The sequence below is a fragment of the Hippocampus zosterae genome, chromosome 16 (genome assembly GCF_025434085.1).
Source record: "Hippocampus zosterae strain Florida chromosome 16, ASM2543408v3, whole genome shotgun sequence".
NCBI classification, from domain to species: domain Eukaryota; kingdom Metazoa; phylum Chordata; class Actinopteri; order Syngnathiformes; family Syngnathidae; genus Hippocampus; species Hippocampus zosterae.
In genome coordinates, this window is record NC_067466.1 from 12189871 (window position 1) to 12212677 (window position 22807).

The following is a 22807-nucleotide window of genomic DNA, read 5'->3' on the forward strand; positions in this document are numbered from 1 at the left end:
AGCATATTTTTTATGCCATTGATCATATTGGAGCAAAAATAATTGAAGTACTTTTGAAGAAAATGTTTAGCAGCCATTATCATTCAATTATTGAGAATATTGTATTGCCATGTAGAATTAGGAATATCTTGGAATGAAAAAATAGAAATAGAAATTATTCGGCTTCTGTTAAAATATTGTGCTTCACCAAATATCACAATTCATAAAAACACATACCATCCGTAATAGTCGAGGAAAATTAGATGCCTTTAAACTTCCTTCATAATGCTTATTTCACCTGTTTGAAGAAGGCTGTGGTAGCTGTTTGACAAATCCACATTTTTATCAGCAATTTGTACTGCCCATCAAAAGTCTCTACTTAGTTGAAAACAACGAATGGTCACCGGAATTATTTTTCAGTCATTACATTGTTTTAGTCTGAAAGAGTATGTTTCGGGTGTTGTCTTTATTATTTGAACTCAGTCATGTCTGTTGTCCTGAAATTGTTAGCTATAAGAGCTGTACAGTGGTAACTACCATAAAGAGCCGGCTTGTGCTGTGTATGAAGTTTAATTTATTCAAAAGTCATGTAACTACGACATATTTCTGACACTCTATGGTTGCTATAATGTTGATTTTCATGATTTCAGTCATGCCCTCATACTTCCCAGTTACTGTAGAATACTTTTTAGAATATTTCTGATACTGTAATGTTGCTGAAAAACCTGAGTGTGATCAGGTGAAATGACTTTTGTCTGGACCTAACACTGGAGAGCCTGTGTTCGAATGTCCCGTAATGGCACCGTAATGGTGTTATGTTGCAGACACCAAGTGACGGGATCTTGACTGAACCTTCTGGAGACCAAGAAGGGAGTGAGAGATCCACTTCATCCTTACAACAGGTTACTACTTCTTATCATGATATACTAGGTTTGAGTTTTCAGGTTTCTTTGACAAACACAGGAGAAGTTATAAATCAGAAACATGGACTCTCCATGATTTCAGTCGTCATGTCCTCATATTTCTTTAGACCTGAAAAACCCGAGTGTGTTTCAGGTGACATGACTTTTGCCTTAACCTAACATCTGGAGAGCCTGTGTTCGAATGTCCCCATATTGCTGTACCACAGAACTGAACAGTGTTAACTTTCTATAGTGTGGTATATTCATCCCAAACTCTCCCGTGAGCGATGTTCAATGATAATTAATATTTATTCATTTCTTAACTGGTCAAAATGAAGAATGCTGAATATTTTGACACCGTAATGTTATGTTGCAGACACCAAGTGACCTGACTGAACCCTCTGGAGACCATGAATGGAATGATAGATACACTTCATCCTTACAACAGGTTACCACTTCTTGTCATGATATACTAGGTTTGAGTTTTCAGCTTTCTTTGACAAACACAGGAGAAGTTATAAATCAGAAACATGGACTCTCCATGATTTCAGTCGTCATGTCCTCATATTTCTTTAGACCTGAAAAACCTGAGTGTGTTTCAGGTGTCATGACTTTTGTCTTAACCTAACTCTGGAGAGCCTGTGTTCGAATGTCCCCATATTGCTGTTACTCAGAGCTGAACAGTGTTAACTTACTATAGTGTGGTACATTATTCTCAAACTCTCCTGTGGGCAATGTTCAATGAGAAATAATGTTTATTCATTTCTTAACTGGTCAGAATGAAGAATGCTGAATATTTTGACACCGTAATGTTATGTTGCAGACACCAAGTGACCTGACTGAACCCTCTGGAGACCATGAATGGAGTGAGAGATCCACTTCATCCTTACAACAGGTTACTACTTCTTATCATGATATACTAGGTTTGAGTTTTCAGCTTTCTTTGACAAACACAGGAGAAGTTCTAAATCAGAAACATAGACTCTCCATGATTTCAGTCGTCATGTCCTCATGTTTCTTCAGACCTGAAAAACCTGAGTGTGTTTCAGGTGACATGACTTTTGTCTTAACCTAACTCTGGAGAGCCTGTGTTCGAATGTCCCCATATTGCTGTTCCACAGAACTGAACAGTGTTAACTTTCTATAGTGTGGTATATTCATCCCAAACTCTCCCGTGAGCAATGTTCAATGATAATTAATATGTATTCATTTCTTAACTGGTTGGAATGAAGAATGCTGAAACATTTGACACCGTAATGTTGTTATGTTGCAGACATCAAGTGACAGGTACCTGACTGAACCCTCTGGAAACCAAGAATGGAGTGAGAGATCCACTTCATCCTTACAACAGGTTACTACTTCTTATCATGATATACTAGGTTTGAATTTTCAATGTTCTTTGACAAACACAGGAGAAGTTATAAATCAGAAACATGGACTCTCCATGATTTCAGTCGTCATGTCCTCATATTTCTTTAGACCTGAAAAACCCGAGTGTGTTTCAGGTGACATGACTTTTGCCTTAACCTAACATCTGGAGAGCCTGTGTTCGAATGTCCCCATATTGCTGTACCACAGAACTGAACAGTGTTAAATTTCTATAGTGTGGTATATTCATCCCAAACTCTCCCGTGAGCAATGTTCAATGATAATTAATATTTATTCATTTCTTAACTGGTCAAAATGAAAAATGCTGAATATTTTGACACCGTAATGTTATGTTGCAGACACCAAGTGACCTGACTGAACCCCCTGGAGACCATGAATGGAATGATAGATACACTTCATCCTTACAACAGGTTACTACTTCTTGTCATGATATACTAGGTTTGAGTTTTCAGCTTTCTTTGACAAACACAGCAGAAGTTATAAATCAGAAACATGGACTCTCCATGATTTCAGTCGTCATGTCCTCATATTTCTGTAGACCTGAAAAACCTGAGTGTGTTTCAGGTGTCATGACTTTTGTCTTAACCTAACTCTGGAGAGCCTGTGTTCGAATGTCCCCATATTGCTCTTACTCAGAGCTGAACAGTGTTAACTTACTATAGTGTTGTACATTATTCCCAAACTCTCCTGTGAGCAATGTTCAATGAGAAATAATGTTTATTCATTTCTTAACTGGTCAGAATGATGAATGCTGAAACTTTTGTACCGTAATGTTGTTATGTTGCAGACATCAAGTGACAGGTACCTGACTGAACCCTCTGGAAACCAAGAATGGAGTGAGAGATCCACTTCATCCTTACAACAGGTTACTACTTCTTATCATGATATACTAGGTTTGAGTTTTCAGCTTTCTTTGACAAACACAGGAGAAGTTATAAGTCAGAAACATAGACTCTCCATGATTTCAGTCGTCATGTCCTCATATTTCTTCAGACCTGAAAAACCTGAGTGTGTTTCAGGTGACATGACTTTTGTCTTAACCTAACTCTGGAGAGCCTGTGTTCGAATGTCCCCATATTGCTGTTCCACGGAACTTAACAGTGTTAACTTTCTATAGTGTGGTATATTCATCCCAAACTCTCCCGTGAGCAATGTTCAATGATAATTGATATTTATTCATTTCTTAACTGGTCAGAATGAAGAATGCTGAATATTTTGACACCGTAATGTTATGTTGCAGACACCAAGTGACCTGACTGAACCCTCTGGAGACCATGAATGGAGTGAGAGATCCACTTCATCCTTACAACAGGTCACTACTTCTTATCATGATATACTAGGTTTGAGTTTTCAGCTTTCTTTGACAAACACAGGAGAAGTTATAAGTCAGAAACATAGACTCTCCATGATTTCAGTCGTCATGTCCTCATATTTCTTCAGACCTGAAAAACCTGAGTGTGTTTCAGGTGACATGACTTTTGTCTTAACCTAACTCTGGAGAGCCTGTGTTCGAATGTCCCCATATTGCTGTTCCACAGAACTGAACAGTGTTAACTTTCTATAGTGTGGTATATTCATCCCAAACTCTCCCGTGAGCAATGTTCAATGATAATTAATATTTATTCATTTCTTAACTGGTCAGAATGAAGAATGCTGAAACTTTTGACACCGTAATGTTATGTTGCAGACACCAAGTGACCTTACTGAACCCTCTGGAAACCAAGAATGGAGTGAGAGATCCACTTCATCCTTACAACAGGTTACTACTTCTTATCATGATATACTAGGTTTGAGTTTTCAGCTTTCTTTGAGAAACACAGGAGAAGTTATAAGTCAGAAACATAGACTCTCCATGATTTCAGTCGTCATGTCCTCATATTTCTTCAGACCTGAAAAACCTGAGTGTGTTTCAGGTGTCATGACTTTTGTCTTAACCTAACTCTGGAGAGCCTGTGTTCGAATGTCCCCATATTGCTGTTACTCAGAGCTGAACAGTGTTAACTTACTATAGTGTGGTACATTATTCTCAAACTCTCCTGTGGGCAATGTTCAATGAGAAATAATGTTTATTCATTTCTTAACTGGTCAGAATGAAGAATGCTGAAACTTTTGACACCGTAATGTTGTTATGTTGCAGACATCAAGTGACAGGTACCTGACTGAACCCTCTGGAAACCAAGAATGGAGTGAGAGATCCACTTCATCCTTACAACAGGTTACTACTTCTTATCATGATATACTAGGTTTGAGTTTTCAGCTTTCTTTGACAAACACAGAAGAAGTTATAAATCAGAAACATGGACTCTCCATGATTTCAGTCGTCATGTCCTCATATTTCTTTAGACCTGAAAAACCGGAGTGTGTTTCAGGTGATATGATTTTTGTCTGGACTTAACTCTGGAGAGCCTGTGTTCGAATGTCCCCATATTGCTGTTACACAGAGCTGAACAGTGTTAACTTTCTATAGTGTCTTATATTAATCCCAAACCCTCCTGTGAGCGATGTTCAATGAATAACAATGTTTATTCATTTATTAACTAATCAGGATGAATAAATTTGAATATTTCTGACACTGCACTGTTGCTATGTTGTAGACACCAAGTGTTCCGATCCTGATGAAACCTTTTGAAGATCAAGAAAGGAGTGGAAGATCCACTTCTTCCTTACAACAGGTTACTACGTCTTATCATTATATACTAGGTTTGAGTTTTCAGCTTTCTTTGACAAACACAGGAGAAGTTATAAATCAGAAACATGGACTCTCCATGATTTCAGTCGTCATGTCCTCATATTTCTTTAGACCTGAAAAACCCGAGTGTGTTTCAGGTGACATGACTTTTGCCTTAACCTAACATCTGGAGAGCCTGTGTTCGAATGTCCCCATATTGCTGTACCACAGAACTGAACAGTGTTAAATTTCTATAGTGTGGTATATTCATCCCAAACTCTCCCGTGAGCAATGTTCAATGATAATTAATATTTATTCATTTCTTAACTGGTCAAAATGAAAAATGCTGAATATTTTGACACCGTAATGTTATGTTGCAGACACCAAGTGACCTGACTGAACCCCCTGGAGACCATGAATGGAATGATAGATACACTTCATCCTTACAACAGGTTACTACTTCTTGTCATGATATACTAGGTTTGAGTTTTCAGCTTTCTTTGACAAACACAGCAGAAGTTATAAATCAGAAACATGGACTCTCCATGATTTCAGTCGTCATGTCCTCATATTTCTGTAGACCTGAAAAACCTGAGTGTGTTTCAGGTGTCATGACTTTTGTCTTAACCTAACTCTGGAGAGCCTGTGTTCGAATGTCCCTATATTGCTCTTACTCAGAGCTGAACAGTGTTAACTTACTATAGTGTTGTACATTATTCCCAAACTCTCCTGTGAGCAATGTTCAATGAGAAATAATGTTTATTCATTTCTTAACTGGTCAGAATGATGAATGCTGAAACTTTTGTACCGTAATGTTGTTATGTTGCAGACATCAAGTGACAGGTACCTGACTGAACCCTCTGGAAACCAAGAATGGAGTGAGAGATCCACTTCATCCTTACAACAGGTTACTACTTCTTATCATGATATACTAGGTTTGAGTTTTCAGCTTTCTTTGACAAACACAGGAGAAGTTATAAATCAGAAACATGGACTCTCCATGATTTCAGTCGTCATGTCCTCATATTTCTTGAGACCTGAAAAACCTGAGTGTGTTTCAGGTGACATGACTTTTGTCTTAACCTAACCCTGGAGAGCCTGTGTTCGAATGTCCCCATATTGCTGTTCCACAGAACTGAACAGTGTTAACTTTCTATAGTGTGGTATATTCATCCCAAACTCTCCCGTGAGCAATGTTCAATGATAATTAATATTTATTCATTTCTTAACTGGTCAGAATGAAGAATGCTGAATATGTTGACACCGTAATGTTATGTTGCAGGCACCAAGTGACCTGACTGAACCCTCTGGAGACCATGAATGGAGTGAGAGATCCACTTCATTCTTACAACAGGTTACTACTTCTTATCATGATATACTAGGTTTGAGTTTTCAGCTTTCTTTGACAAACACAGGAGAAGTTATAAGTCAGAAACATAGACTCTCCATAATTTCAGTCGTCATGTCCTCATATTTCTTCAGACCTGAAAAACCTCAGTGTGTTTCAGGTGACATGACTTTTGTCTTAACCTAACTCTGGAGAGCCTGTGTTCGAATGTCCCCATATTGCTGTTCCACAGAACTGAACAGTGTTAACTTTCTATAGTGTGGTATATTCATCCCAAACTCTCCCGTGAGCAATGTTCAATGATAATTACTATTTATTCATTTCTTAACTGGTCAAAATGAAGAATGCTGAATATTTTGACACCGTAATGTTATGTTGCAGACACCAAGTGACCTGACTGAACCCTCTGGAGACCATGAATGGAATGATAGACACACTTCATCCTTACAACAGGTTACTACTTCTTGTCATGATATACTAGGTTTGAGTTTTCAGCTTTCTTTGACAAACACAGAAGAAGTTATAAATCAGAAACATGGACTCTCCATGATTTCAGTCGTCATGTCCTCATATTTCTTTAGACCTGAAAAACCGGAGTGTGTTTCAGGTGATATGATTTTTGTCTGGACTTAACTCTGGAGAGCCTGTGTTCGAATGTCCCCATATTGCTGTTACACAGAGCTGAACAGTGTTAACTTTCTATAGTGTCTTATATTAATCCCAAACCCTCCTGTGAGCGATGTTCAATGAATAACAATGTTTATTCATTTATTAACTAATCAGGATGAATAAATTTGAATATTTCTGACACTGCACTGTTGCTATGTTGTAGACACCAAGTGTTCCGATCCTGATGAAACCTTTTGAAGATCAAGAAAGGAGTGGAAGATCCACTTCTTCCTTACAACAGGTTACTACGTCTTATTATATACTAGGTTTGAGTTTTCAGCTTTCTTTGACAAACACAGGAGAAGTTATAAATCAGAAACATGGACTCTCCATGATTTCAGTCGTCATGTCCTCATATTTCTTCAGACCTGAAAAACCGGAGTGTGTTTCAGGTGATATGATTTTTGTCTGGACTTAACTCTGGAGAGCCTGTGTTCGAATGTCCACAGAACTGAACAGTGTTAACTTTCTATAGTGTGGTATATTCATCCCAAACTCTCCCGTGAGCAATGTTCAATGATAATTAATGTTTATTCATTTCTTAACTGGTCAGAATGAAGAATGCTGAATATTTTGACACCGTAATGTTATGTTCCAGACACCAAGTGACCTGACTGAACCCTCTGGAGACCATGAATGGAATGAGAGATAAATTCTCAAAATTCTCAAATTTTCAAAATTCTCATTATTTCCTGGAATATCTTATTTTGATTATTTTATTTTTCCATTTTTAATAAATAATGCCTTCTTTTACAGGTGGGAATAAGAGACGCGCGTGGACAGATTATGAAGTGAAGGCTGTTGAGCGACATATGTTTGATTTCATAACAAGCCATAAAGTTTCAGGTAAAACGAGCTGTGAGTCCTGTCTCCACGCAGAGCCAGCAGCTCTGAACGACAGAGGCTGGGTGTCCATCAAAAACTACATCCACAACAGGATATAACTGCATTAAAAAGGGAAATGAATGGCTAGTCCATTGAAATGCGAGCACGTCTGGGTACATTTCAGTTCAAGTTAACTAAAGCAATAGCAATGGTGCATTTAGGGTGGGATGGTCAATTATGGATTTCATATTTGTTGTTGGATACTGTGTTTCACGTTTGTTGTTTCATGATCTTCAAGAGCAATTTGGAAAATCCTTGAAGATGTATGAACATGTAAATTATACTGTATATCAGGCATGTCCCGATCTGGGCCTGGAGGGCCACTGTCGTGCCTGTTTTCCAGCTCTCCCGGCTGCATCACACCTGTTTCAGATGATCAGTTCATCAGTCAGCTCTGATGCAGCATTAGAACATCCTGGGAGAGCTGGAAAACAAAAAGACAGCGGCCCTTGAGGACCGACTTTGGACACTCCTGCTGTATATAAACGTACGTACGATATACAAACTTCTCACAAAAGATAGGCTTATTAGGTTTGAGGTGATATTTTGGAAAAACCCTAAAACATTTGAATTCATCCTATTTCAAGAATTTCAATACTTTTTGAAAAGTTGCTTTTGTCTAACGGTAGCTAAAGAAGTTGCTACACACATGGCACAATATATGGCCAGATTCATTAAAAATTCTTCATCGCAGTATTCACATTTTGACATAATCTTCTTCAGTTCAAACAACCCTCATCTATTGCAGTGCTTTGTGTCATGGAGAGGAGGTGGCATGTTTTCTGTGTTCATAATTTCATATTGTCAGCAATTAAAAAATAAGAAAGTGGACTGACCACATATTTAACCGTCTCTTCTTCTTCACAGCTTATTTTACTATCTTGTATTATTAATGTGAATATTTGAGGGATGACGGGTATAACGACTGTTTGGCACATTCGCCTCACAGTTCAGCAATTGATATTTGAATGTTTGAATCTGGGCATCCTTCCTTTGTAGAGTTCTCCCCATGCCCGAGCATGACAATTGGACACATGTGCCTAACATATACTGTTGGTATGTAACATGAGTCAATTTAAAAATACACACTTTACTCTTAGCTGGTCTTCATAAGTCATATATACTTGAAAATGATGTGTATCCAGGGGGCTCAAAATTCACAAAAACATGAAATGGTAGTGTGTTTGAGGTGACTGTCTCCATAATACACAAAAACCTGTCAATGTCCTCATATGTAGTAGTTTTGTCATAAATCAAAAAAAAATTACGTCCTAGCCAAAATCTGAGTAGATGGCTGTCTTCCTGATTTTTTTTCATGGTTACCATATTTTTTTGGAGCCTGTAGGACCACGGGAAAGGCATGTACCCATATGTCGGGTGAACAAACGGACGTCCTGAAAATGCACCAAAACACGTATGTGTGTGTGTGTGTGTGTGTGTGTGTGTGTGTGTGTGTGTGTGTGTGTGTGTGTGTGTGTGTGTGTGTGTGTGTGTGTGTGTGTGTGTGTGTGTGTGTGTGTGTGTGTGTGTGTGTGTGTGTGTGTGTGTGTGTGTGTGTGTGTGTGTGTGTGTGTGTGTGTGTGTGTGTGTGTGTGTGTGTGTGTGTGTGTGTGTGTGTGTGTGTGTGTGTGTGTGAGAGAGAGAGAAAAGAGGAGATGAACGTTCCGCACGACCAGGCACACATTGTGTGGGCCAAGCTGGAGAGCGCATTTACTTGAATTCTTGCTGTCTCTCTCGGTTTCTTGGATCTTCGCAAGATCAACCCACCTCTCCCTTGCTTTCATCTCGTCAGTATTACTAAGAAACAAGGAGAAGAACAGGGGGCAAAATGAAACTAAGAAATGGAAGATTTTTCTTAAAGAGTCTCTTTCAGAAATTGCAACGGGGACGTCGGAGTAATGGGAAAAGTTTTGATAATCATCAAGTCATCTGGCCTGGTAACCGTTCCCGCAAGACTCGATGCACGGCACCCTCACTGTAGCTAGCCTAACTTGTATACATTGATTTCGATTGCGTTTTTAACGTTATTTTCTGTCTCGACGGCGAAAATGATACGGTTTGCACACAGATGAGTCCTCACATCTGGCATGCAACTCGCCAGAAATACATGTGCAGAGGTAAACAAGCTCAGACACGTGGTGCACCTTATACTGTACATGAAAACAGGTTTAAAGTAGGCCATTCACTGACAGCTCGATTGAAAGTCCAAAGTGCCTTATAGTGCGGAAAATACGGTAACAAACGGAAGACTCGTCTATTTGTGTCACGACGTCCGTGCGTCACCGTTTAAATCTGGTAATACGCTTATAAATGTGTTATTACGCATGTTTCAGGAAATGCAAGTTTGACCTTAACCCGAATACTGACTACGTTTAAATGTAGTCAATGTGTGAGTGTAACTGCTTCTCTATCTATATATGCTCTGTGATTGACTGGTGACCAATCCAGGATGTTATTTCATTGTTTTGGCTCTGGCTCCTCTCGACCCTGAACACGATAAGCATCATAGAAAGTGGATGGATTTTCGTAGAATGTTTTAAGTTCCATAGCAGGACTTTAACCTGCCACCGAGGTCTCATGGCAAAAGTCCTTTCACATTGAACTTCTGTCACCCACGAGAATATATCCAGAAATCCGAATCCTTTCTTTTTCTCATATGTAGTTTCGGCAATTCTTCTGCTTTTAAGTAATACCGAAGCAGGAGTATGTGAGCGCAATAACAGATGGTATGATTGGAACTGCAAGTTTTTGGTGCTGCACACGAAGACCTCAAAGCTCACAGACAGAAAAACCCAACACTCGACACACAATTAGGATGGCGTAACTACTCTGTGCATTAAGACACAGTGGATCAGGAATTACCCGGAAATCCACTAATTCCTAGTAAGCCTTTGATTAATTACAAGTTTTTAGTCTTCATAGATAATGCGTTTGCAGTAAAATTACGATTCACTCAAACCGTTACTCTTTACTCAACGTTTGCTCAAACTTTTTCCTACTGCCTGGATGCCATCAGCGGCTCGCATCCAGTATCTGCTCTGCGAAAACTCAAACCTGTGTAATTGAGTTCAAATGTGAAAAAGACTGCTTTCAAAAACATGATTTCCTTTAAATCCCTCATCCTTAGATCTTGATCATCAATGTTTTACTTAATTTCGTGTTTAATTTCAAGTGGTTTATTTGCGTGCTCGACGTTGGGAGAAATTACAAATGTTACTGAGATTGTTGAGCATACGAATAGGCTTCCTTAAGGTTGTGAGCAGTATAAAAAAAATCTATATCTATATCTATATGGATATATAGATATAGATATATATATCAAGGTGGATCTAAAAAAAATAATTCCAGTGCTTTGAGAAAAATGTATCGAAATTGCGCATTCCTTGTCATAGAAAAGCAATTTAATCAATATTTTCAGTATTCTCTGCCAGGTGTTTTTGTTGTTAAGATTATGTTTGGCCTGGGTTCAGGTTGCTTGTTTTCCTTCTTGTCTTTTCTCGTTAGGTTTTCATTTCCACCTGATCTTGTCCGCCATGTTCCTTGTGCCAACCAATCAGGTCCCTGCAGCTCCAGGTGTACCTTATTGGCTCGTCAGTTAGCTTGTATTTTGTTGCCTGCTTGCGTTCAGGTTGTGTTTGTTCGTTTTTGATGCAAGTCATGTTCTCTTTGTTGTGCCATGTCGTGCTTCTTTGTAGAGGGCCTGTTTTGTTAGTTTTGGGTTGTTTAGAACGCTTGTTAATTCAGTGTCAAGATTTTTCGCCTTCCTTTTTGTTTTTTGTGAATACTTCTTTAAAAAAAAAAAAAAAGAACGTTTATGCATTTTGCCTCCCCACATTTTACACCAAAACTCTAAAACAACTCTAAAACACGAGTACTTGTTTTACTTTTCATTAAAAGTCAGAACCATTGAACCCCCCCGCACACACACACTTTTGTACATTTGGTAATCCCACACACAAAAAAGACAGTTTTCTGTGAAATTCATGTTCCTTGATATTTTATATATATGTTAAGTTTTCTTCACCATAAATCAGTAAAATTACTTTTACAAAGCACGTATCTCAAAATTTTGTTCATGGTCTTATTCCACTCAAAATAATATTCTTGCCCTATCAAATGCATGTACGAGCTGTACTTCCAGCTGGCCTCCTGGGAAGAAGTTATTGACATGGGCCAGATAGAAGCACATTGAAGTTTTGTCCATTTTAATGCAATGTCCGGCCCAAGGTAAAATGGCAGCCGACGGCTGAACAAGCCAGGGCAGATGCTGAAGCAGCAGATGGTGAAAATATTGAAATGTGCTGATAAACAAAATAACGTTTTGGGGTTTTTTTTGTTGACTGCTTTCTGCTGATGTTGATGTGACCTAGCCAACTGCCGCTTGCATGCAGAAAGACCACAAGCTGTAATGTACCGTGACATAATTATCGGAGACATTTGTAACTTCCACATAACATGGAAAACAGAGTGCGCATTTTCATATCCGCTCAAATCAAAAAAATGTGGCAGGTGTGTGCGCTGACTCCCATGAGCTTAAATGTGATTGTTTAATTCCGAACACGGCTTCATCACCAGTTCTAAGAGCGTGTGCGCAAGATGTTTACTTTTAATTCTCCTATTAAAAACAATTCTATTTTTCTTCCAATTGAGTGCAGGATATAGTACAGGATATACTTCATCGATAAACCAAAGAAACTAGCATGGCACACAAACGCTGCAGCAACACATAGACAGGCAATACTCACAGGCATACATTTTTTATCCTCTGCGAAAAATAACTGTGTTTACTGCAGGTTATTGAGTCCCATAATTGTGATAGGCTTCTTTGCATATGTTTTTATTATAATGCCCTCCGCACACACACAATTGCATTCATTTAAATGGAGAAAAATGCTGAGTCGTATTGGGATGTTTACATCTGATGAGGCTGTAATTTGTTTTTATTTGTGAAGGTCTGCACTCTTCAAAATGCTCATTTTTATCTTTTCGTTGGATTCATTCATTTAATTGTGCACATAAGTGTTTTTTTTTCTTGTAAATTCACACAAACTTAATAGTTACTTGCATGTGTTCTTTTGTCTTTGCCCAATCATGACAGCTCGCGCACTGACGAATTGTTCGACTCAAGTTTTGCATACGTCCTGAGATCATTTACACATCTGTCACGCGTATTTATACAGAAAATTAAAGCGCGGGCGGGATCCAGCCTCTGCCAAACACATGCATGCATAATAGCCTCTGTTTTTTTTCCTCTTTCTCGGTGCGTTTGATGCATTCACTGTCGTTTCAAACCCACCCCGCTACTAGCCGCTCGCCGTAATGGTTTTGGAGATGTTTGTTAATACTGCTGCTCAGGTCTCGCATGATTTAACAAGTAGGCTGACGACGCAGAATGAGTAACTGCAAAGACCGCGGTCAGACATTTATCACTCTGGAGCCAGTGAAAAGGGCAGCGAGGGGAGTCATTATGTTTGGTGACCGGCGATGACATGTTGCTCGACAGGCGACTCATTTGGGGAGCTCATATTTGTGTTTGCAAGTTTCTCTAGCGCCCCAAAGTTTGGCATTTTGTTGGACGACGACCAATATTTGGTGACTCACCGTGAGTGTGCTTATAGTCTATACATTGTGAATTTATGGAAATAGCAACCGGGGGTGTTCATTTACTCAACTGCAGATGGGTGTGGGATCTAATTGGGGGAGGGTGTTATTTGTACAAAGGCCTTTTGTAGTAATTCCCAATGATACAATCCATTTTTTTTTGTATTTGTTAAATTGTTAGAGGTGTTGTATGGGAACACTGACAGATTTTTTTTTTCAGCCTTGTAGTTTAAACACCCATGGATTTTTTTTTTCTGAAACATCACAGCTTTTATGGGTCAAACTTAAAAACAAAAAAATGAATGTATCTCAAAAACCTGATTTGCAAGGGGAAAAAAAATCGTCCAAAATATATTTTGAGATACCGAGAGCCAACTATGATTAAAATTTGCTGTTAACTAGCGTTACGGATTTTGAAATCTCACGAATGGGGTTCTACCTCAAAAAAGCAATTTAAACCCAAGGAAACAATTTCTCCTGCCAGTTCAATTCAAATGATGTTTATAATGTGAGAGAGTTTGAGAGAGCTGACTTCATTGAGAGTCACATGCTGGATAAACGCTTGTGGTGATGAGAAGACCTTAAAATTACCCCGCCATTAAAAATCACGACGTGGCCAGAGGAGTCAGCCGGACGGATGCGTGTCGACAGACAAATCAACAAACCAGTTGAAGTGACGAGTGTGTGTGTGCGTGTGTATGTCCGATGTATCTCACGTAATTAGGTCATTCCCAATAATTGGCTGCCAGACAGACATTCTCATTAAAACCATCTCTCAAGTTTGACGCCTTTGATGAGCCCACAGACCAAATGAAAACGTCTCAGTGAGTCGACGCTTACGTGCGATGGCGGTCATAGTTTGCATTTTGTTTGCATCACTATTGACTAAACCGTCCTCTGTTCAGCAGTGTTCCTGAACACAGAATTAATGCGGCGTTCGTGTCTTGCGTAACTCTTATGATGGAATAGTTTGACATTTTGAAGAGAAACACGCTAGCAGCACTCAAACTGACCCCAGTGCTTGTTTTGGTTCGACACACCCTCTGATGATCTTAGCCACGCTCTTCATCATACTAAAACTAAGTAAAACCAAAGTGAACAATCGTTTTGGAATACTGCAGCTTCATGAAACGGTGCTACGCAATTAGGATGAAAAAGAAAGGTAGCTGTATTCTGCTAACAAGGGTTAAGGCAGGGGTGCTCATTACGTCGATCGCGATCGACCGGTAGATCGCGGACTGGTCCCGGGTCGATCGCGAGGGGTGTAGAGGAGGAAAAAAACAAACAAACAAACAAACAACCATTTATGTGTCGTTGTGCATGTTAGGAATCTAGAGGGCCGAGGGAAGCATTTTAAAATGGTACGTGTGAGATGTGATAGATTATTATTTTTTTTAAATCGACGTCAAACATACATAAAGCCATCTCTGCTTAAAATTTTCTGTTGACCGGTGTAATCGATTCTAAAAATGTATAATAGAATATATAATAAAAGTGACAACATTGATCCGGACATACACCTTATGAAACGTTGAAAGCGGTTCAGGGAGGATTTATATGATTTCCTTGAAAGTATCGTGTTGGCTTGGCGAAAAAGAACACATTCCGTTCTGGTGTATATTTAGAAAAAGACATGTAAAAACACAAGCTAACAAGAGCTCACTCGAGACCATTATCAGCTTGCCCTCTTACGGTAACGGCCTGCCTGGGCCCCAGTGCGGCGATAAGACCTTTCTTTTAATTTCGTTATCTTTCTACTTAATTGCGGAACCTTGCTAACATTGCTTTCCCCTCTCCAAAACAAGAGCCGTACACATAATATCGCACCATCGATTCAAAAACAATTGAAAGCAATGCCGGTAAGACCGATTCCAATTAGCTTGGAAAACAACAAAGACACGAAATGTTTGTGCCTTTAATGGCCCAATTTACGGTGAGTAAAATCATCATCTGTAGGGCCGCTGCTTATGGTACGGCAGGAGTAATGCTGTCTAGCTAATGGATGGCATGCTGATTTCTTTTTATTTTTATTTTTTTATTTTTACGTGTAATACGGACATAAAAACCTTGCCATTGATGGACAACCTTGCCAGCAGCACTTTTAGAAGCTCCGGGAAACGTGATGACGGCTTTAATGCTGCGTAAAATGTCAGTGTTTAAAATGATTCTTTAGGGTTTGTCTTTTTTCACCATTTACTCAATGACGGTGGAAAAACTGTCCACTTTTTTTTTTTAATTGTGTTTGCGGCAAATATTCATTTTGGAACCCTGGCCAAAATGGTTCAACCTATGTTTCATGAAAGCATTAAAAATATGCTGTGATGTGTTCATGTCAAAAAAAAAAAAAAAAAAAGAACAGGGGTTGTGGGGAGTTATTTATTTATTATGATTTCAAAAAAATATATGCATTCTATACATATTTCACTCATCACTTGCCTTCAGACCATGAATGCAAAATTGGATGAATATTCAATTAAATATAAAAACAATGTTCTATGGTGATATGAAACTCATGATAGATTTGATCCCGGCGCAGAATGAAATGCTTGAGGCAATCACTGAAAGAATGCATTACCGTACTTTATACATCAAGTGTGTGAAGTGTGTAACGTTATTTAATAAAAAACAAAAACGAGGAGAACTCTTGGGACATTGTAACAAGACAAAGAAGGACCAATCTGCTTTCTCGCTTTGTCAATAAAGACAAGTACGCTGTGGATAAATAAGTTGCCTGTACTGTGGACTCTCCTCCGGGAGTCAATCCAGCAACAATCAATAGTTCTCAAGAAGACACAAAACGGTGTACACACACAAATACGAAGGGATCCCTTCCGGAGTGGCTTTAGTGATCCCAGAAGTTAATGACAGTCAAGGTTGTAGTCCGTCTTTCTTCCGATGTGAGCTGGGATTGCCTTCAGCTCCTCGCACCTTTGAAAAAGAGCAGTATAGAAAATGGATGCATGGATAAAGTAAAAGTTCAGTAAAAAGAAGTTGTTTTTTATTTTTGGTATCGAGTATGGCATTCTTCCAGTGACTGCCACAAGCATTTCTTTTAAGGTGTCATTTGGACAGACGCGAGGCATTTGACAGGAAAGATGTTCTTCCTTTGCCCGTGTCTTGATATTTTATGTCGAGCGTGAGTAGAACTTCTTTCTAAGAGCCCATAAGTGCGAAACTGCATATAAATCTATCTGAAAATCATGAGCAGTCCTGACCAGTGAAGCGAAATCAGTATTGACCCAACTGGATAGTTAATTGTGTGGACGCGAATACTTGACCTCTTCTCTAAGTCGGATCTGTTCCCCGCATCTGTACAGACGATCATTCCTGCGTGGTGTTTTGAGAAGAAAAGAAATGGCTGCTTACGGTCGATCTGCGCCGATGATTTCGCACATTTTCCTAAGACCTCATCTCACGTTTGAGTGGCACATCTTTCACTCGCTCGTCCGTTACGTTCCGCTTGATATTGCGGGAAGATTACGCTTTTGTCATCCGTGCATTGTGCTGACCTATTTCAACCTTAGAGAATATGCTCTCCTCTGCTTCTTTGCGTCAACATTTTATGAATTTTACTTTTATTTTACACACATGGACGATATCCAACTGAGACGCGGAATTAATGCCGGACAATGAAAGATGGAATTTATTGCGTAAAGAGCACACGTAAAAAAAAAACTCACATCAAAATGCGGACAGAGGATGATCACGTCGAAACGGTAATTCAAGGTTCTGTATTTACCGGTACTATGACAGTTGTTTTAAATCAATAATATTAATATTGATATATTAATATTACATTAACCCGATACAAACATTTGACAGGCTCGATGGTTGACAAAAATCTGCATTTGTGTTTTTTTTATCGTGTGCTGTAGACTCAAAATAATCGTTTCAAGACATAAGATAATCGAGACTTTGCTGACTTTGAATGGAAAAGTGGCAAAACTCAGCCTGTGTGTATGTTGCTTTTTCAAGATTAGGTTTTGTATTTTCGAAACTAAACCACCTAAAAATATATTTTTTTAAATGTGTGCGATTAATAACCGAAGTCATGCGATTAATGAATTGGGCAACTGTATAACTATTCTCAGCTGCCAAATGTGTTCGGAAAAAAACTAAATCAAGAAAATGCCCATTTGGAGACAATCAAGACGACATCATCAGTGTCAATCAATGATCTGCGCGGCGGCAGGTGTGGCCGTCAAATGGAACCACTTTAAAGTGGCACCGGCTGATGAGTGCGGGTCTGCCCTCGCTACTCCTAAATGTTTAGCGCGCCCGCTCGACCATTAACGGCACATCAATCTCCATTTTGTCGGCCCATTGAGAAGGTGGTTTCATAATACGTTTGAAAAGGGCCGTTTTGGTGATGATGGGACTTCACTGGATGTGTATGCAAATGGCAAATACCTCAACAGTGTGCTTAGCTCAAAATGAAAACAAATCTACGAAGATTGACGGAGTATCATCACTCAAAAGGAGGGGTTAAAGGGTACAAAAAAATTGAATAGACATTGCAAATAGGTAGGTGGATAAAATTAATGAGCACACAGTTATAGAGAAAAGCAATTAATTCAGGGGATTTTGTTTTAAATATTCACGAGGTTACACCTTGAAGCAAGAATGAAACCTTTTGATCTTTACAGCTTTTAACTCGGAAACAGAAATTCAAGGGCAAAGAAAACAACGGCAGCAATAAGTCAATTTTCATACAAAAGATAATGACGTCAATTAATGACACATTGACATCCTGTGGCGTTGTTGAACACGTTTGCAGTTGGACAAAAACAAGAATCACTTTGAAACTATGGACCCCCCCAACCCCCCCACAAAAAATATTCGTAGCAGCATGTTGTTCTGTCGTTCTCCCTACATTTCAGTTGTCTTTCTTACAAAACGTAATGACTTGAGTCAGATGAAATTGGCCATTTTGGTTCCACGGCGGTATGAAGTAGCAGCACTTCTCAATTTTAGCGTCAAGCATACTCGGACTTTTTACATTGTACCTGGACTTCACATAAGCCCACAGCTCTCTTTTTCCATTTCTCACTTTGTACTTTATGATACTCATGTGACTCCTTCAGTAATTCAGGGTCTGCAAAAAAAAAAAAAAAAAAGGCACAGGTTTCTTCTGGTTCCGGTAACAGTTTATTTGCCGTGTAATGCCCTCATTTCAACATGTCAAGGAAGCTATAAACTCATAAGGCAAAATAAGAGCTACCTTCAAAAGCTGACTAATAAGTTGCCGCCAATGCAATAGCCTTAGGAAGCTTCTATTTTGTGGTTGCGTGGAGATGGCTACCTTGACTTTATAATCTTTTGGCTTAATGTATCACAGTTTTCTTTAACTTTAACTTTTTTTATTTTTTTTTAAATTACCATTACATTGTCAAGCCGCAATTTAGCCTGAGTCATTACCTGGAGTGCTTGCCTTACAGTATTCACCTTGCTCAAGCAGAAATGTGTCCAAGTGGTTTCCTTTATGCTCCAACTTAAGACGAATACGAAAGGCGTTGTGTGGAACAATCCATTTATGGCCATGCTTATATGGAAATTAAAATCTGCATGTCACTGATAGCATTGGTATGGCTTTCCAAAAGTGGGTCTGTGTACGTTACGTGCATTCTTTGAGGCCATATAAATTGTACTTTACGCACGACGCAAATGTGTATAAAGCGATGGTAAGGAAAACAAGCTCCGAATTAGCATTTCTAGTGAGCCACAATCACTCCAATTTATTCCACCACTTTGCTTTTGCCGCTTTATTCTCTGTCACATAAAAAAAAAAAACATCCATTCGTCTCACTTGCTGCGGTTTTGCGGGAAAACATTTATCTTCGCTTAAATGAACGTCTAGCCTTATGCTAACGATGACGCTAATGTGGCGGTAGAATTCCCAAGTGTTGATGCTGAGCATGTGAAATGCGCATGTGGAACCTCCTACGCTCTCAAGTGTACAGATGGCGTGAAAACAAGGTTGAAAATCAACATCAACATGATGGACTTTGTGTCTGCATTAGTTTGTTGACTGGTTATGACCTTGAGAAGACCTTGAGGTTTCACTGGGCCACCCAGAAGTCCATGGGTCAAACTTTTGGTTAAAAAAATAAAAATAAACGCTCTGCTGTCAAATACCACCAGTGTGAATCTTTGCAACTACAAACGACGCAAGAGGACATTTTGACAACCACCCTTTCGAAAGTACTCTCTTGCTCGGAGACAAGCCGACAAATCAGAGGAGACATGAAAGCCTTGCTTGACTTTGAACCCGAGTCATTAACGGGAGCCACCTCGGGGATTCAGTCATGCCTTCGCAACAGCCCAATTGAACTGAAATCGAGACACGTAGTGTGACTTTTTATTGTTTCGGTGCACGACTCCGCTTAGTTGGTTTGCAGCGGTCTACAGCTGCTTGTTTGCTTGCAAAGCTCTTCAATTCCTTTTGCCATTTGGACAGTTGTGCCCTTTTGAGACTGACAAAGCTGCGGGGAATCCAAAGAAGGCTGACGGATTTGTTTGGCGAATTGCTTGCCTCAGTCTTGGACCCGTCACACTTTTACATGAGACGATGAAAGTGAAAAAGGTCTTTTGTAACAATGTTAATTAAAAAAAAAACGATTTGTGCACAACCTTATTTGTTTGGCCCCAAAATAACACTGACAAAAAGAGTAAACGACTTCAAGAGACTTTCGTGTTATTCAGCCAACACACATGACCAAAAGCATTACCACCCTGGCGGAAGTAATTAAGATTGATGGATAAAGATGGACAATAAGTAGTTGAGAGAGAGTGAGAGAGAGAAAGAACGTGGGGGTGGGGGGGTATTCTAATGGAATTTTGCCTCTTGGCGGAATACGTCACGTGTTGGTTCTCATGTGCGAAAATCTATCGGATCTAAGGTTAGCCATAGCTAATATCATGGAAAATAATATGTATCGATTTTTGTAGAGCTTGTTTTCAAAGTTATTCATATTTCATTATTTATATTGAATCTAAAAACAACACTCTGGGAATCGAGTAGTGATCGTGTTGTTATTCAGGACAAACTTTTTCACAGAACAACTTGAGCTTGCCGCGTTTTAGAGCAAGCATGCTTCCCTCCTGAACTACATCCATTATGGATGAGCCTCGGAATGTATACTCGACGCCAGATGTGAGTCTCGTTGCAGGGTGATGGTTAGGCTTCAAACTATTCTGGATGCCGGGAGTGCTCTGGCTATGGTGCTGACGGATGCATGTTTGTCGTGGTTAGCAGATGCGCTAACCACACGTAGGTTTGAAACCGGGCTCGAGCCATCCTGTTTGGAGTTTGCAGTTTCTCTCCATATTATTCCGAAAGATTATTCATTTAATTTCAAATTCTAAATGGCGTGTATGGCTGCTTGTCGAGATGTGTCCTGTTCCGGGTGAACCCACTGCGCCGGAATAGTCTCCAGCTCAAGAAAGTTGCTGAAAATGGATGGCAACATCATTCAACGTTTCTTACGTTTATGTCTGCATGATGAAAGATTTAATGACACAAATTAATCCTAACTTCAGATGTGGTTTATTAAGGCATTCAACATTCATTCGGGAAGCGCAACATCCAGATTTCATATTCCGGGCACAGCCTGAGCTCTTTTAGTGTGAGAGTGCTTGGCTGGAGAGTGTGTTATTTGTGTCTGGAAGGGAAGACGGATAGCCAAACAAGCTTCTAAGAGCAGCTAATTAGCGCTAAAATGAATGCCCAGTGGCAAGCGAGCTGGGGTTGGGTCCCATCTGGCCTCTGCCTGGCACAGATAACTGCAAGAAGCCCTCGGTCTGTACACAAAAAATATGTATGACCTCCGCATACGTCTGCAAGTCAGGGCAATTTTATTTATTTATTTTTTTTGCTAGCGCTCTGCAATACTAGAACTACTTTTAATGTCTCTTTGAGAGTACTGTGCAAAACACAGCATGAGTATCTTTGAAAAGGCCACATTGGGGCGGGGGGGGGGGGGCCGAATCACTGAGCCGGTGTATCAAGGCACCGTGACGACCGCGCAGTTTGTGAAGCAAAAAAACGCTCGAGCTTTTCACGGTTGGCATTGGAACGTGGACGACGCAAAAGTGATTACGTTCTTGCCAGCAGCCACGTGAATATTTACTCCGACAGACGGCCGCTGCCGGTGCCGTCTTAATCCGCCGATCTGGGGCCGTAAAAAAGAGATAATTACGCCTCACCTTGCTGCCAAACATTGACTGCTCTACATTTTGAAGTAAGTCAGTGGGACTTGGCAAAGTTACTCAGGAGGCGAAAAAGAAAAGAAAATGGCTGATTATTAAACTAAAATGTCAGAGAGAGCAAGTCGAGCTCAAGCTTCTCTTCTATGGCAATATTGTTTTCGATAAGGCTGGCTCAGGCTTGTTTTGAATTTCCTTACAGAGACTGCCAAAGGCCTAGACTGGAAGGATATTTCCCATGATGCACCTTGCTTGTTTTATCTGTTTTTGTTTCCAATTACTCTCTCCCCTGTCATAGATACTCCTGCCTCTTGTGTACAACTAGGAGTAGTTGTTTTTACAAAAAGAAATATGTACTATTACAAAGTAACATCTTGAGAGGAAAGTATTTTTGGACTGGAACATATTTTTGTTTCTTGGCTGAACAAAAGACAATTCACGTCGGTCTCCCTTGTAGCTGGCAAATTGCATTCTCGATTGGGGTGAAGTCTGGGGATTGATTTCTTGGCCAGTCAAAAATCTTGCACTTACCTTACCAGATCAACGTGTTTTGGTAGCATGACTGATAATTATGCATGGTACGAGTGCAACAGGAAGCCCCACAATCACACATAGCAAGCCTCATCAAGGATCGGACAGTGGACAACCAACGTGAGCAGGAATGGAAAAGTGGCTAATTTTATGTAGAGATATCGCCATCATCATATCAAACATCCTGACCTATGAGCAGAAACGTTTGTGAAAATCTATGCGAATCCTTTGACACGCAGTACCATAGCGCGTGATGGACCATTCTACCAACAAATAAGAAAGCAGGTCAGAAAGGCCTCTCCAAATTTTTCCGCCCTGTCAGAAAGTAAGCGGACAAATTAATTGGCATCAAGCAGTGCCGGCCATCTCCATTAGGACTCATCTGAGGTTCCCTTTTTTCCAGGCAGAGCATGCCGAGGCAAAATGAGCAGAATGAGGTCATGAGGTGTCTGCTTCGTACGCCCGTAAGGAGTAGTTTGCTTTTATTTCTTCCACTTTTATGGATGTAGATGTTCCACTGCGTATCATTTGCTGTGTTTGCCGGCAGAGATTCGTGTAACAAACAGAAAGCATGCAAATTCATCAGCAGGAAGTAAGAAATAGGCCCAAAAGATTTTTTTTTTTTTTTTG

At 39.7% G+C, this 22807-nt stretch overlaps 1 protein-coding gene across 13 annotated transcripts; it reads left to right on the plus strand.

Moving 5' to 3' along the window:
• The first annotated feature begins 268 nt into the window (after window positions 1-268).
• On the plus strand, window positions 269-9489 carry LOC127588078 (cell surface glycoprotein 1-like). Of its 13 annotated transcripts, XM_052046627.1 has the most exons (13): window positions 272-881; window positions 1705-1776; window positions 2155-2232; window positions 2609-2680; window positions 3058-3135; window positions 3511-3582; window positions 3958-4029; window positions 4408-4485; window positions 5319-5390; window positions 5768-5845; window positions 6668-6739; window positions 7119-7196; window positions 7554-9489. In XM_052046627.1, the coding sequence occupies exons 1-13, from the start codon at window positions 795-797 to the stop codon at window positions 7605-7607; spliced, it is 963 nt and encodes a 320-aa protein (XP_051902587.1). In that variant the 5' UTR covers window positions 272-794; the 3' UTR covers window positions 7608-9489. The 13 variants fall into 13 exon arrangements, with proteins under 13 accessions (XP_051902598.1, XP_051902599.1, XP_051902592.1 ...); XM_052046632.1 differs by lacking the exon at window positions 5768-5845 and having other exon boundaries at window positions 270-881; XM_052046630.1 differs by lacking the exon at window positions 2609-2680 and having other exon boundaries at window positions 270-881.
• Window positions 9490-22807: the final 13318 nt, after the last annotated feature.

What these genes read in the sequence shown, in the direction of transcription:
- LOC127588078 (XM_052046627.1), top strand. Translation starts at nt 795, where the DNA reads ATGTTGCAGACACCAAGTGACGGGATCTTGACTGAACCTTCTGGAGAC. An exon ending in ACACTTCATCCTTACAACAG is followed by an intron (nt 5,391 to 5,767) that starts GTTACTACTTCT and finishes GTTATGTTGCAG; the next exon opens with ACATCAAGTGACAGGTACCT. An exon ending in ACACTTCATCCTTACAACAG is followed by an intron (nt 6,740 to 7,118) that starts GTTACTACTTCT and finishes GCTATGTTGTAG; the next exon opens with ACACCAAGTGTTCCGATCCT.